The sequence below is a fragment of the Mya arenaria genome, chromosome 5 (assembly GCF_026914265.1).
Source record: "Mya arenaria isolate MELC-2E11 chromosome 5, ASM2691426v1".
Lineage (NCBI taxonomy): Eukaryota > Metazoa > Mollusca > Bivalvia > Myida > Myidae > Mya > Mya arenaria.
The window spans coordinates 16,504,493-16,521,342 of NC_069126.1; the positions used below are offsets into that span (position 1 = coordinate 16,504,493).

At 37.1% G+C, this 16,850-nt stretch overlaps 1 protein-coding gene across 8 annotated transcripts in view; it reads right to left on the bottom strand.

The window, feature by feature from the left end:
- Positions 1-2,622: 2,622 nt before the first annotated feature.
- The window catches only part of LOC128234267 (uncharacterized), a 108,354-nt gene continuing 94,126 nt past the window's right edge, over positions 2,623-16,850 (bottom strand). For all 8 annotated transcript variants that reach the window (XM_052948399.1, XM_052948403.1, XM_052948397.1 and 5 more), the window contains 16 exons: positions 16,353-16,462; positions 15,822-16,064; positions 15,028-15,204; positions 13,592-13,752; positions 12,653-12,949; positions 11,985-12,117; positions 11,039-11,316; positions 10,257-10,404; positions 9,674-9,779; positions 8,541-8,823; positions 7,798-7,999; positions 7,282-7,487; positions 5,875-6,011; positions 5,438-5,561; positions 4,163-4,446; positions 2,623-3,943 (listed from right to left, as the gene is read on the bottom strand). In XM_052948399.1, the coding sequence (XP_052804359.1) occupies positions 3,391-3,943; positions 4,163-4,446; positions 5,438-5,561; positions 5,875-6,011; positions 7,282-7,487; positions 7,798-7,999; positions 8,541-8,823; positions 9,674-9,779; positions 10,257-10,404; positions 11,039-11,316; positions 11,985-12,117; positions 12,653-12,949; positions 13,592-13,752; positions 15,028-15,204; positions 15,822-16,064; positions 16,353-16,462 (3,442 nt within the window). In that variant the 3' untranslated portion in view covers positions 2,623-3,390. The remainder of the gene's footprint in view (positions 3,944-4,162; positions 4,447-5,437; positions 5,562-5,874; positions 6,012-7,281; positions 7,488-7,797; positions 8,000-8,540; positions 8,824-9,673; positions 9,780-10,256; positions 10,405-11,038; positions 11,317-11,984; positions 12,118-12,652; positions 12,950-13,591; positions 13,753-15,027; positions 15,205-15,821; positions 16,065-16,352; positions 16,463-16,850) is intronic.

The window sequence follows — 16,850 nt, forward strand, 5'->3', positions numbered from 1 at the left end:
TTAGCCAACCTTTAAATGATTTGTTCAATGCTTCGTAACTTCCTGTGTTAATTATTTCTTCTAATTAGAAATATTCAAATGTTTGCGCTGTCTTTAAAAACGGGGATCCGTTCCAACTCATCAAATTATCATCCAATCTCTCTTTTAAATACTATAGAGAAGGTCCTTGAGAGAAATATATTTAAATTTGTATTGAACTATCTACGTAATACACATGTCTTTACCAGATCCCAATCCGGCTTTCTGCTAGGTGATTCTACTGTCAACCAGCTTACCTACCTCTATAATAGTTTTTGACAAGCTCTCGACAATGGGTTTGTAATAAGAGTGTTTTTTTTAAATATGAAGTAAAGCATTTGACAAAGTTGGCATCGTGGTCTACTCTATAAACTAGACATGCAGGCTTGTGTGGTCGCTTACTGTCTTGGTTTTCCAACTACTTAGAAAATAGGCATCAGTGTGGTTATACCGGGAGCCACTTCACCATTTCAATCAATGGAAGCTGGTTATTACTCTTCAACAAAATGAAAATGGTCTCTCAGGATTATCTTTCCAGGTTTGGTACCCCAGACAGTAGAGACAGCCCTCAACAAGATCACTTAGAAGCGCATGCAATATCTTAGCCTTCGTACACACACGTTACTATATATGAATTCATTCTATTCTTCGACAATCTCAGCATGGAACAGTCTCCCAGTTGAAGCACAAAATATTGTCTCTGTTTCTGGTTTTAAAGCTTATGTAAAGTCGGATAATCCAAAACCAAATACTCTTTGTTTTATTATGGAAATCGCCGTTTGCTGGTCATTTACACTCAGATTGAAACATTACCTTTTTGTAAAAAAATATTGTTCCCACACCCTGAACTCAGGATGTAACAACGTATCATTATCTTCTGTCCTCTTTATACTGATCAAAAAAGTCTTATGGACAACTCTGTTGAAGGTTTGGCTGATGTAACGCTTCGTAATTTACTGTAAGATGTTCTTCTTTAACTTTCTCGTTCTTTCCTCGAACAGAATCAACGACATTTGTTTTCGATTAAAAACGATAACTAAGATTACTTTGACATTGTTAATAACACAAAATTGGTCTAATTATACTTCTATCTTGTCAGTGTAAGTTGTTTGTAAATAAATTCTTAAAAAATTCAATGATATATAAAGCAAACTCATATTTCAGTTAACTTAAATACCACTACTTTAATAAATTCAACAATATCAATCTCATTGTTTCATCTGAATTGTAAGTTGTACAAATGTCAGTCATTAACTGCAAAGCTTGGAAAAGAACTTGTTTTAAGATATATTTATATTTGGTTCTGAACCTTTTCTTTAGATTATACGTGTTTCTGTTTGTCTGTAATGTCTTTTTATGTTTACGCTGATGAATAAAATATGCCTAAATTAATATATAAAATCACATAAACAAGCGGCATAAGCAAATGTCAATATTTTACAACAATTTGTTGAAGAAAGGAAACATGATGCAAAGAGCAGACAGTGTTAATTTTAAAGTTCATGGACAACAGGGCAAACTTGGGGAAATACTGCAAACCAAGGACCAGAACTTTTGTGGTGACTGGTCATATTAATTATATTTACAAACACTGTTAACAAAAGTCTTTAATTTACAGTAAATCTGGAGTGACTGAGGCAAGTGCCACAACTGCAATCATGGAATTAGCCCACGAGTCCGATGTCCGAGGCCTGCACTTTTTTGTCCTTGGCGGATTATTTTCCTTAGATGGCATGCCCGACAAGCCGGTGTATTTTAAATCAACAAGGTTAAAAAACACCATTATTAATTTTTAAAAAAATGACTGGAAAGTGGACTTTGCATACATTCACCATGTTATTCAGATGCCTGCATACATAATGTTGTTGTGAATGTAAATTATTGGAAAAATCCAGCAGTTTCAGACTCAGTCTGGTGTACAAAAATTTATTTTTGATGAATATCAAACAATTTCAACAAGGTCCCCTAAATTTGAAGTTTGTCTGAGCAGCGTTGCATTCACGTTTTCATGGTTGGTATTTGGGAAAATCAATCAACGTTTTGGGCAAATGAATTTGATATATTCATAATAAAGAAAAACAACAACAATGCAATTATGAAAAACTTCATTTTGTTGAAAAGAAATAACCTATATATCGTAAAAATAATTGTAAATTATTGTGTTTAAAATAATGTCAAACTGTAACTCTAAAGTAACCAGGGCAGTTCAGGGCCACAACTCTGGACCTAGGAAATTAATAACCGCAACTCCGGTAGACAAATGCAGTTAAGGACAGAAACTCTTGAGTGACCGAGGCTATTAAGGACCGCTACTCTGGTGAGACCGAGGCAATTAAGGACCACAACTCTGGTGAGTCTGAGGCAATTATGGACTGTAACTCTGGTGCTTCCGATGCAATTCAGGACTGCAACTCTGGTATGACCAAGGTCATTAAGGACCGCAACTCTGGAGTGACCAAGGCCATTTAGGACTGCAACTCTGGAGTGACCAAGGCCATTTAGGACCGCAATTCTGGATTGACAAATAAAATCATCTTGTGATATATATTGCCAAAAACCAATGCAATCAAATTTGATAAAGAATTGTAGAAGATGTAGCTTGCCATGGTTGTATAAAACAAATACTTTTTAAAATGATTTGACACAATACAACTTAAAGTACCATTTCAACATTTATTGCCAAAAAAGTGAAAATACATATAACAGATCTATAAACAAGTCTCTGGACGGAACATAAAGATGAAAGGCACAGTAAAATTGTACATGTTATCAGTAAACCATTGAAACATGATATAAATAAAACTTGGCATTTTTCATTGTAAAATCAAAAAATCATAAAATACTGAATGTATTATAATAACACAGAAGTCAATGATAAATATCACGTTAAACATGTTTAATACTTCCCTGTATATTTTTTCATACAAACATGTATATGCACGCTAAAATAATTCTCATAGATTCATTTTCATGTAATAAATAATAACAATCAATTTAAACATGGATATAACATAAAATTTGGTTACAAAAATAGCAGTCAAATATAAATTTTTGGATTTCAATGTCTCTTTCAATCATTTCAGTCAATGTCAAAATTCATAAACAAGGTGCAAATAGATATGTAACACACTCAAAACAAAGAAAAATTACAGTAATATTTGAGCCCAATCCATTACACAAAGCATGGATATTCAATTTAGCCTTCAATTCCTGATGTTGAATATCACAGAATCTGCCATTTTCATAGTGCATCATAGTCTGTTCCTTTACTCAGCAGCTCTGAAGGATATACTTCAAGTTATCCTCTAAACAGTGTTAATTTCATATCCACCTTGCAGGGTATGATAGCCCCACTATGTACAATCAGTCAACCTAAACCTCGGCTCTTCCTGACCTAGGGGAATCCACGGACCCCTGTTGTTGGACGTTTGGATCCCCTCCTGTCTCGTCACCATTTTCCACCTCCACTTGAGTGACAGGTTCCTCATGCGCCTGTGAGAATGGCCTGTTCTCCTCTTCCCCATCAAATTCCTTCTTGGAACCCCGTGATGTTCGCCCCTTTGAGGCTGATCCCTGTTTTTGGATCCTGGAAAGGCGTCCTGCTGAGGTCTGCCTCGGAGATGGGGTTTTCCTGGGCCCTGCAGGGGGAGAAGGGGTCTTCATGGCACCTACAGGGGACTGGCCCTTTGGCTGTGTTTTTTGGCCATCTTGTTCACCTTCTGGGAAGGTGGGGAGAGATGGAGTCTTTCTTGGTGTGGTTTTTGGTGGAGTCCGAGATGGGGTTTTCCTGGTGGGAGTTTTTCTGTTAGCAGGAGAATTCTTTCCTCCCTTGGACTTTGCAGACCCTTGTTCTTCTTCTGCCATTGGAGGCTCACGCAGGAGACCCAGGCCTGGAGGGAGGGGCGGGGCCTTGGGACTCATTGGTCTGAAGTTGAATTGAAAAATTAGTCAAATAATAAAATGTTGTTTTCCAAAATAAAACTTATTTTTAACAAAAAAGCAAGACTAAATATAAAACTTCAAAAAAGTCCCCACTGGTACGCATTATGAAAAATTGTCCTCCGTTTTATGTGAATGAAGGATATAAAAAAATCAAACAAAGCATCTCATCATGTATGGGTTTCATAATCAGTGTGTCACCTACCTGTAAGAGAGCTGTGATGGCTCTGAGTGACCTCCAATCTCCTCCGCATCAGACTCATCATCAGGTTCCAATTCATCAAGCTCTTCCTCGGACTCCTCGTCTTCAGGCTCCTGTTCATCTTGAATTATGGCCTGGGGTCGCAGGTTCATCAGGTACGAGCGGGATTTCTTCACCCCATCTTCTGGCAGTCCTGCATCCAGCACAAGGGCCACACGCGCCAGGTACCACGTGTCAACAGGCGGTGGGCAGTTCAACTGGAGCTCTGATACCTGGTACTGTCGACTCTGCAGTGAACATATAAATATAATCATTTTGTTTCATTGCAATATCCTTTATACTGACATTCAACTACCGTACATCTTTCTTGCAAAAGTCTTCTGTAAAGATTTACGGTCACTTTCTAATCTTACAATATTTAAAGCAGTATGAGAAAGAATTAAAACACTTGACTCGTCAACTGATCCTTGATGAAACTAGATAATTAGAAACTAAAACAGATGTCTCTCCCGTGCCTGTCTCAATCTGTTCCACAGTATTTGATGTTTGGAGATATGGAGTGGATTATGGATCTTGTGTCAATGGGGTGAACATTTGACACAGGTGTTATGAAAATCATTGAAGGCTTGTTACTGAAGCAGAATGGATGTGTCAGTGTAACAGAGAGTCAATTTTACAGTTGCTTTAATTCATGGTGTACTGAATTTTTTATTTTCTTGGTAGTCAAATTCGAAGTAGTCAGCAAAGACCAACTTGAACTATAGAAACAAACCATAGACACTTTCGTTAAATCCTTCAAGGGCCTTAGGAGGTATAGAGCTGACATGAAATCTATAGCTTGAACCTTTGACCTTAATGTGACCTTGAGTAGGTGCTTATTTATTGAGGGTTTTGCATGTCATCTTAATGTGGTGAACATATATGGCTCAAACTTTTGACCTGAAACAGTGTCATGACCTTTAGCGGACACTCCTGGAACGTGGGTTCTGCACTGACTCTTCATCTGTTAAAACTTTGACCAGAGTTTCATGAAAATCCCTAAAGGGGTTTATGGGTTACAAAGCAGACAAGAAAGATTGAAAGGCAAACAGACAAAGGGCAAGGACATCTGCCCTAAAAACAATATGTCTCCCCCTGCAAAGCATTGGGGGAGACATTACTCATCACAAAGCTCTGATTGGGAATCTTACTAGTATGACCGTCAATGAGTTAAATGTTCAATAAGACATGCATACCACTCGACCAAAGCCACCAATGTAATTTATCAATAAACTGTACCCTGTTCATGAACATGGGGCATGTATATATCTTCTTGTTCCTATTCTCCTGGGTTTCCTGGTCTGGAGACTCTGATCTCAACACTGGCTTTAGGTAGATGCTCGGGATGTTGAACAGGGCAGAACTGAAACATGCAATTATGGGATAATGTGAGACTCTGTTAAATGTAGTTTTATTTAGAGATAGACAATTTTATTAATTTCATTTCAGTGAAAAGGAAAAAAAAATGGATCTAATGCATTGCCCCGGGCATTAGCCCCAGGGTCAATCACATTCAAGTTTATACAAACTTTACTATCTGTGATACCCTGTGTGGACGCCAATTTGGGATAAATAGTTGTAACTCAAAGTGATTAGTCTTAAATGTTTACAATACACATTAAATTAATATAAAAATCTGTAAATGAGTGGTAAATGTAAAAGAAATAAATACTTACGTAGCGTCCTGCAGACAGTCATTATCGTAGTCCCAGGCGGCACCCTGCAGGTGAACATTTGTGATGAACAGGCCTCCCTCATCCACATCATAGTCGGTTGTACTGTCAGAGTCCAACACCACACACTCAAACACAATCTGTGGGATAGAAAAACTGGTTTATATTGATTGCTGAAGTGATGACTAATGATCATAGTCATTCAAGTCATCAGTGATAATGAGTCCTATGAAAAGTAAAACTGACATATTCATTCTTAGCAAGGTATTGTGCCTCATAAGCTGGCAGTCTTAGCTATTTTTTAACTGTTTTTTTTAATTTAATATAACACTTTGTTATAAGATTGCTTTCTAATCCTATCACTTGGCTAAAAAAATATACGGTAGTTGTTTACATGGATCCCTCCACATGCCCCATTTTCTCGAAACTTCTTAAGTCCCTTACAACAGGTTTAAGCTAATCTCACTATTTTTGTTGTTCCATAAAATGTGTTATATTAACTTCTTAAAGAAATTTTAGAAATTATGTAAAAATGTAAAAATAACCTGTATGATTATCAGAATCAACCATTTTTCATTTATCAAAATCCATTTTCATTATGTTTTTTGGCTAATTGAAGTAAGCGACTTAAGCCTGTTAAGCTTAAGAAGTTTCGAGAAATCGGGGCCAGAAGATTAAAAAGGAAGGAATGCTACATAAAACATTGAAATTACCTTTTGCGCACTAATCGTTCATCTTCGTTGCTTAACAAATTACATGTACATAAAGGGACTTACTCATGTTTTTGTAAAATGCACTTTTTTGTATGACAAAATAAAGTGTGGCAAATCACTAGTAGTGTTAAAACTAAGATGCCAAAAGCTCAAACCTTCAGCTAATGTTGATTTTTGCTCAAATATCTTTGAAGACCACAATTTTCATAAGCAGTTACAATAATGCTAATGGTCACTTAATTACGGCTTTGTTGTTGTGTAATTGGTTGATTGACATCAATTATCAGGTGATGTTATTGTTAAAAGGTCAAAATATCCATCAGTTTGAAGTCCTGATGGCTTAGTGGTAAAGGCATCCTTTTTCTATTTTTTTCTTTACTTTATCATTGTGTGTCTGCACCCCACTTACACCAAAATACTTTTTTACACTATAATCATAATTTTTTCTGCGATTTAGAAATCATAGAATAAAATAATGCTAAACTAAGTGTTTCAGATGCATAACTTGGGAAAACTAATTTTTGATCCATAAACATGAGCGAGTACCATTAAGCTAAAAAACAAAGAAAGTCAGGCCCAAATATTGTACATCATGTTTAAGAGAATACACAGAAAAAAAACTTACTAAGTTATTATCATTAATCATCATAAATTTGAGAAATAGTGACTTAATTCTAACAAAAAAAAATGAGCCTACATCTTCAAGACTACACTGGCTGACGACGGCCTTCTCCTGCTTGAGGGCAGTCAGCAGAGCCTCTGGATTGACGAGACCGCCAAGCCATAGTTTGTTGAGGTGACCATGTCCAATCACCGGGTTGTCACCAATAACTCCGTCGGTAAATGTCGGCACCATCCCACACTTTACAAAAGTGTGCAACTGGTTGTATCTCTTCATCATATCTGGGAAATTATTAGAATGTAAAATAAGGCAATTAAATTAGCAATAACAAAGATGTTATATTTTCTGAGTAGCTTAGGTGTCCATTTTTTTCCTGATATTTTTGAATTGTTAACAACTCAAAATACAAACTACTGCAAAAAAAGTCAATGGTAAAAGTCAAAACCATTGTTTATGAATAATTTTCTACAAGAGTTTGAGGTGCAAAAGGTGTGTGTGACTATATTTGCATAAAAAAATGAGGCAATTCTACATTTAATCTCTAATAAAACAACCTCGTTACCAAAATATACAAGCCTTGTAGTATCTTACCTTCTAGCCAGGAGACCAGTGAGTGTGTACTAGGCTGTGAGTTAGGATGGACCCAGGAGACAGGTACATGCTCCTCCTGGAGGCTGAGTACAGAAGCCATGTGGTTGAGTGGCAGGGCCTCAGGGCCGCTCAGAAGCCGGTCCTGTAGCTCGCTGATCTGCTGGCGGATGTGGCACAGGAGGGAGTTCAGCCATAGGCACTCCTAGATGTGGAAGTTAGGTAAGTCAGTTTTCAAACAAAAACCTTATAGCTTTACATATGAATTTTGTACGTCCATCCTCCCTAATAATTATGCTAAAAGAACATTTAACCTTGTTTGACTGTCATTTAAAGTCACATTTTATGACTTAATTGCATTAGGAGTATTAATCTTCAGAATAGGCCCGATAAACAGGCTACAGTATTAATACCTGATTATGCATTTTGTACAAAATAAACCAAAGCAAGAGAGGGAAGGAGAAAGACAGGTGGACAGGTAGAGAGGTAGAGAGAGAGAGAGAGAGAGAAAGAATGAGATAGAGATATAAAAAGTATACATATATACAACCAATCATTTTTAATCATGCTTAAAATAATGACATTGTATTGCGGCATTGGCAAGTGTTACTCGTTGAGAATGGTGTGAGGTAACCATTTCACGGCCTTTAACATACATATGTTTTATCTTTAAATGTTCATCATAATTATATTAAATTAGGTTCAGATCAAGTAGAAAAACTTAGACAGGAAAAAAGCAAGCCTACCTGTAATAGTACATAACCCAGTGTTTCAGGCATGAATGTGCTGGAAGCCGTAGCAATACTGATCACGCTGGGCCGATGGTACGGGAAATTGTACGTCGTGTTTTGAGTGGACTCTGGCACGGACCCGAGCTCCAGCAAGGGGGGTAACTCCTCGACACAGAGGTCGAGGGAGGAGCGGAGATGTTTGACATTTACTTCATTCTCCTGCGTTATGGACACTTCACCCGCCTCCATATTCTGGGTTTCAAACATGTGGTCCATGTTCTGGATAAACTTGGTGGAGCTTGAATTAAAGAAATTATAGAGACATGAAATCATGGCAGTCTAAAACAAAGACAAATTTAACAACTGTAAAAGTGAAATATCTACTTTAAAGGCTTTTGTTATAAGCCTCAATAATTTTAAGAAATATTGCACACAAAGCCAGGAAGAAATGACTTATATCTCCATTCCTGTTGATAAAACAAGAACACCCCCCTATATTTTAAAACAATTGTGCATCAGATGATCGCTTTGCAAGAAAAAAAGAAAATTGTCGGAAACTGACATAAACTTGGTATTAATGTGTACAATGCATTAAAACTTACTAACTGAAGTACCACATAGTTTACAATTTATTTAAGTTTAGCAGTTATTTTGCATTTTTCCATTAAAAAAGATTGCTGGGTATGTCTACCTAGTAAAATTCATTCCTAATGTGTGATTGGCTAGTCGATGTGATCACTAGATATTTCCATGTTAGGTATATAGATAAATATACCACTCAATAGAGTAAGCCTTCCTAGCACAGTGGATACAACACTGGACTGCAATTTTGGCGACACGGGTTCGAACCCGGTCTCCTACACAATATTTTTTTTACATTTTGGTACTTTTTTTTACAATTATGATATCAAAGTGTAACACATTCTATTAAATAATTGTCCTGAGATTCGTTACAGAAAAAACTTTTTTGGGTGCCAATCTGGTGTACAGTCCCTTTAAGAGTCAAAGAGCTAACATAAAACATCTTTACAACTAAAAGCTTGTCATATGAATGTTGAGCTTACAACGATAATATATCAAGAGGGGAAAGCATCATTAAGATTCAAATCATTACTTTTATGATATATGTGATTCTGCAACTACCATACCTTGCGACACAAGCCTCCCTCTCGACACTGGTGTGTAGCTGTAGGGCGGCCAGTGTAAACTCCTCGTCTACATTCTTCTCATACCACCATGCATACTCACTGGGCTCTGTGGCGGAAACACATTCAAGTTGTGTAAGAAACAAAGCCAGTATAGTGGCACCCTATTCCTAAGATTTCCTCATTGTTTATCATTCTTTGCTAAGGTTTATGGGTTATTGTTTAGCAAGAGACAAAGCCAGGATTCTGACAGCCTATTCCCAAGATTTACTCAGCTGAGGTTGACAATTTATAGATTGGCAAGAGCCATTATGTAAGTCTGAGGACATAACAGTGAGAATACTGATTTTGTTTGAAGAATTTTAGAGCATTTCAAGAAATTAGGCACATTATAAGGGAATAATGACTGTTCAAGCAATTGTTGCCAGAATTGATTGTATGATCCACTACTCACTAACATTGACAGGTCTGGAGGGCATTTCAATAGTTCCAAATAAAGAGAACAACAGAATTCAGAGTAAATGTTTAAGAGAACATCAAAATCTTATTGTTTGATAATCAGGTCTAGATATTAGAAACTACTCACCAACATTGGCGGGTGGGGTAGGAATGGCAACAGTGCCCAGTACAAGGGTACCAGAGGAGTCTGTGTAGATATTGTGGATCACACTCCTCACCAGCGCCACCACGTAGGCCTGGTCAAACTCACTAAAGGCTGTGTTCTCATACACCACCTGAAATACATGTAACCGGGTGTTTTAAATACAGCTGGAAAAAACAACAAAGTATCTCTTTTGAGCACAGTTAGTATCCCCATGTGATGCAAGTGTTCTTTAATTTGAACTAGCAATCTGTGCAGTCTGTAACATGCATATATACTGGATATTTTAGTTTAAACATTAAAGTAATAACATTATACAGAGTTCCCGGAGAAAACCCATTTGTCTAGCTTAGTGACCACTAACCACACTCATATGCGCCCAGACTGCGAATCGAACCCGGTTCGCCTTGGTGAGAAGCGAGTGCTCTATCCGGTCAACTATAAATATATACTGGAGAATTTGCTGTTCATATATATGATCACAAATACGGTACCCAGTTCCTTAACCTAATCATTATAATTAAAAATAAATATATATTTCTCTAACACATTTGCAGCTCAATGCATTCAAGTAAATGTCTTTCAACCATAAAAATATCACACAAACTAATCATTGGATTAACAACCCCAGACTCTTGGCTTAACAATTGTAAGAAGCCCTGCTATGTTATTTCCCAATTTGAAAAAGCCCAGCAAACATTTGATCAGTGCATGGTTTGTAGGCAACTGCTTGTTTCCACCACTGATTCAATGAAATTCAAGCATACCTGTGAAATAATCTGTGTAAGCATAGTCTTGTCGGGCTCGCCTGTCTCTTCATCCGCAGGCCTCAAAAACCTTCCTAACACGAGGGTAATTGCCTGGCCAGTCTGCACGTTTGAGAACGGGTAGAACTGACTCAGCCCCTGGGCCCCAAACAGCTGGCGTGCAACAAGCATGGCTTGAATGATTGAGATTGAAAATGCGATGTTTCGGATGGCCTGGCTTTCTTGCAAGACGGCCTCCCAGACCTTGGGGGGAACTTGCTTCATGGTCGACACAATGGCTGGAAGAGTAACGATATTGATAGTTTTGTTATGAATGTAAATCATTCTACTTTGCTCATCATTTATGAGGTTTGGGTATGAAATGTAGAGATCATGACAATGGCTTTAGTAATTTACCACAAAAGAATATACATGTACTCTAATGAGCTACTAAGGTCATCTTCATGATGAACTACCAGAAAACAACTAATTGTGACTGGTAACATTTTAAGACAACATAGCATGGGCCAGTTTTCATTAAACATCTTCTGTCATATTCATCTTATGTCATTTTCCTAAGTTAAGTATTTCACTGCTCATATAATATAATAATTTATAATATCTGAAATACTTTAGCGTCATTGAGTTTATTGAATATACATACTTTTATTTCAAAAACACTTATTCTTTCCTTGTGATTTGACTATGTAAACATTAAGACATCTACTTAAGTTAATATGTGACTTAAGACATTTTACGAATACCATCCCAGTTATATAAAACTGTAATTAGTTGTCCACATAACAGGTTATATTTTCACTTGTTTGCACATTTAAATATTTATACAATCGTCAAGTACTTAAGCTAACTTTGACCAGACCAAAGAATTAACTAGTTTTTTTGCAAATGGCTGCATATTATTGAATGCTTCAAGACTTACTATCAATTCATCGAGAATATATATTACCTGTATGTAGGAAGGACTGTGGAGACTTGTAATTGATGGCCAGGGGCGGCTCACTGCTCCCCTCGCCAGAGTCTGTGGTGGCTTCCGACATGTCTGGCTGGGTCACATCCATCGTAATGTGGTTCCATGCAACCTGTGTCCGGTATTGACCATATTTAGAAGCTATTCATGTTATAGGTTATTGTTGATTATCAAGATAATTAGCTGCTTTTTAAGTATATTTTACCTAAAATGAATCTACATATTTATTTTTTTTATCACAGCGGAAATGTAAAGTATTTTATGGAGCAGAGACCCTTAAAATCAAACAGGGATGCTAACAAATGATAATTGTCAATCCTGAATTTTCAGTATAAAAGATTCATGCCCAAAGCAGGGTTAAGGGCCTTAGAACCCTTTTGAAATTGTTTCCAAAGACATTTATATTCATTTCAAGGTACTTCCTACTGTTTTTTATGCAAATGTTCGAGCAAAAAACAATCTTTATAACTCTACAATAGTCTAAATTTAAAAGCTCTCAATTCTGATTCAGGTTTAATCTTGACCTTCTGAACCAGTTTTAAAATAAATGTGTGTAAATAAATGTTCTATTAAGACAGATAAAGGTTATACATTTGAGGGAAACCAAGATGTACAAAATTTAAATAATTAACTATCAGTGAGCAAACCTTATGCAGTTTGAGTATCAGGTAGTTGGGAATTTTTTCACAAGGCTCGCTTGTAATCCACACACAGAACTTGGATGACTTCTGCTTCTCCTCCGGATTATTCGCTCGCAGTTTCTCCCGACTCCGGAACACTCTGACCAAGTGTTTCTTCAGCTGGTTGAAGAATTTCTCTGGAGCAAGGTGGAGGTCCTCTATAACGACCCAGCCATCGTTCTTATCAGCGGTGTCAATGGCTTCTTCTACAAGCACTTCGCTGCCTTCACCGATACGGACATGCTCAATGTTGACCCCAACAGTCTGTGGATAAATTATCATAATTAACACAAGTATTATATGTTCTTCATAATGGGATGAATCTTGAAAACTTTGTTAAAGTTAACAATCTTGTTAACATCATCATTGTTAACTTTCTAATCTTTACTTCTCTGAAAGTTTAATGGATACACTTGTGATATGCAGTATTTCTATAAAGATCGAGACAACTGTTTCAGCTGTATTTGTTTTATTTATAGATATAAGAACATCATCAAATATTTCCATTAAAAAATAACATCAATCTCTTTAATCATTTTGTTAACTTTAACAAAGTTCTGAACATTTCCCCAATGTTGTGTAGTATGTATGTCACAAAGCATAAATGATCTCATAATGTGTTAGGGCTATTCCAGTAAAACATACAACCCACAGGGAAAAGGCAATTATTCGAACAGTAAATGGATGGGTGTCTTTTTTTGCTAATTTGGACCCTGAAAGGGTAAATTTGCTTCTGAAGGGGGTGGCATATTTTAAAAGTGCCTTCCCCCCGGGGGTTATATGTTTAAATTGAATAGCCCTTAGCTCTTTTGAGGAAGAATAATAATTTTGAGGTATTTAACTTTGGAATCATAAAAAACTTTATTGAGACACATGTATGGTGAGGAAACGATAAAGCCTACATACCTTAGCCAACTTGTACAGCACATCCACTGGAGGGTGTGTAAGCTGGAGGTGTGTCACAGGCTGGGATGTCGACTTTTCCAGACTTTCTGGTAACAACAGCAGGATTCCAAGGTGCTGCTTCGAGTCCTTTAGTGTGTCTTGGAGGTTGAACTCTATCTGGTCTGTGAAGGGATATCATGATTTATGAAACATGTTAAACTAGAACTGTAAGCCATAGGCTAACGAATACCCCCCACCCCTCCATGTCTAGGTTGTTTGCCCTGGAGTTAGGCCGGACAAAGCTAATTTTGCCTACAAGGGGAGATAACTCCAGTCAGGGTCATGTGACCTGTACCAAATTCACAGAGGCGAAAGTTTACAACATGGCCATTAATTTCTGAAAGTTTGATAAAGATTTGTTGAATAATAACAAAGATGAATCCCGGACAGGGCTTATTTTGCCTACTTTAACACATCAAGGGGAGATAACTCTGGTCAGGGTCATGTGACCCGTACCAATTTCACAGAGGCGCAAGTTTACATCATGGCCATTAATATCTGAAAGTTTGAAAAAGATTTGTTGAATAATAACAAAGATGAATCCCGGACAGGGCTTATTTTGCCTACTTTAACACATCAAGGGGAGATAACTCCAGTCAGGGTCATGTGACCTGTACCAAATTCACAGAGGCGAAAGTTTACAACATGGCCATTAATTTCTGAAAGTTTGATAAAGATTTGTTGAATAATAACAAAGATGAATCCCGGACAGGGCTTATTTTGCCTACTTTAACACAACAAGGGGAGATAACTCTGGTCAGGGTCATGTGACCCGTACCAATTTCACAGAGGCGCAAGTTTACATCATGGCCATTAATATCTGAAAGTTTGAAAAAGATTTGTTCAATAACGACAAAGATGAATCCCGGACAAAAAAAAACCGGACGGACAGACAGACGGACAACCCGATTCCAGTATACCCCCCCAAAGTTTGTTTTGGGGGGTATAACAAGCTGAAAATACATATATGTATGGAATAGCGGTACTTTCTATTTTTTTTATAAATATTGGTCAGAACGTGAGAAATGACTTTTTCATCAACCTAAAATATACCATAACAATAACAAAAACAAATGTATGTTACATTGATGAAAACAGGTGAAGTCACTGTTCCAACAGTCAAATCAATAATACCTTAAATTGTTTTTACATGTAATTTTTCAGAGTTGTCAATGGATTATCCCAGAGATATTTTGAAAATAATCAGTGAAATTATAAACATTTAATATTTTAGAATTGAGGGTTTATTGATGTATGACAACAATTGGTCAGTGCACGGATCCATAGGACTTCATAAACCATACACTGACCAATTGTTATCATACACCAATGAACCGCAACACTAAAACATTCAATCCTTTAATATCTGTATTGTATACATAAGAGAAACTCCATACCTGGCAGGTTGAGCGTGAGATACTTGTTGATGTACTTGGCGAGGGCGACAGGCAGTCTGTCCGGCCGCAGCATCCTGATCAGCAGCAGCTGGTGGAACTCTGACAGCGGGCCGAGGTCCGGAGACTTGGAGTGCTCCTTCTCACTCTTGGTACTCTCTGTAGAGCCAGGCCTTGTCTCTGCAAGGATGAGAGTGAGTTATTACTGGTGTTTTAGAAACTATATCTACACACTCAGAAAGGTCTGTGTTTCTCACCCTATAAGCTTCCAATGAAGACTGATCAAGTTTTTGATAGCAAAGAAACAAATTCAGGCTCCAATTTCTCGAAACTTCTTAAGTTTAACAGCTTATTTCACTTAGCCAAAAAACATGCCTAAATTTGATTTCGAAAAATGAAAAATTGTTTATAGTGATGATAATAAAGATAATTTCTGTCCAAAATCTTAATTCTCTAAAAATAATGAAAACATTACACATATAGGGAAACAAAAATAGTGAGATTAGCTTAATCCTATTATAAGGGATTTAAGAAGTTTCGAGAAATTGGGGCCTGAAGATTTGTTAAGGTCAGAGACAGACTTGTGAACTAATGTTAAGGAACATTATACTGGTACATTTTGCCTTGTGCTCTAAGTACTCTTCCGTCGAATTCTTGAAGCAAGTGACAGGGGCCTCTCAGATTTAGATGACATGGACCGATTCTTAGGTAACACAATGGTCGATGTACACATAGACACAATAAATATGCAAAAATACAACAAATATTATAGCAATGGTATCACAAACAACACTTACCAAGTGATACCCCACCCCCAGATATGGACAGAGGCAGGGGCTCCCTCTCTGGGTAGTCACCCTTGTACCAGGACTTCCAAGGGTCTGAGTTCATGGCGAAGTTGACGCAAAGGGAGTCTAGGGGGCCAGGCAGGACTGAGAGGGCCAAGATGTCCTCCCATTTCTCCTGTGGGAGCCACTCTGGGGGGTCGTCCTTACAGTCAAAGTCAGCCAGGGTCAGCTGCATGCCAAGGCCTGGGTTGCCTGTGATAATACAACATCAAGTAGTGAAATTAACAGTCATTCTTATCTTAAAATCTTAAAAGTGATCAAATATTTATCTCTTTATTAAAGCCCAAGTTTAAGCAATGCAATGACAGTACCTGCTAGCAAACACTACGGTCATTTTTTATTTCATTATGAATATTCTACTAAAATTTTACGATTCAGCAATGATTGTTTTTATTTTTGTTAATTAGCTTGCCATAATTGAGATGACAACTAAAAGGTATAAGTTTTTGATAGTGATCTCATTCGTTTTTAAAACCTTACCTTGCAGAAGGAGTGACATTTCCTCATTGGTGAAGTTTTCCCCTCCCTCTGCTTGAATGTTAAGGCACAGCAGCGTGGCAAACAAGAGGCAATCATCCTCATACAGGCTCCTAAACACAAACAAAAGTGTGATTTATTTTAAAAACAGATCTCAAGTGTTGAAGCAAAATGTCTCAATACAAGTCAGTGTGAAGCATTTAATAACCAACTAAACCTAAAAAATGACTTTATGTCACTTTGGCAGTCATATTCATCAGAAGCTTTCTAAATGACTAAATGATTATATCTGAATCCTTCTAGTGATCTCATTAACTGAGACATGAGGGTAAACACTAAGATCCATATTAATTCCTTATAAGGCAGTCATAACTACCAGACATTTTTTTACTAATTTAGAAAATCTTAACAATCACCACATAAGTGTGTACTCCATGCATACACATCCTCAATGACTTCTACAGACTGACAATATACATTGTCTTTAACAACACAGAAAAC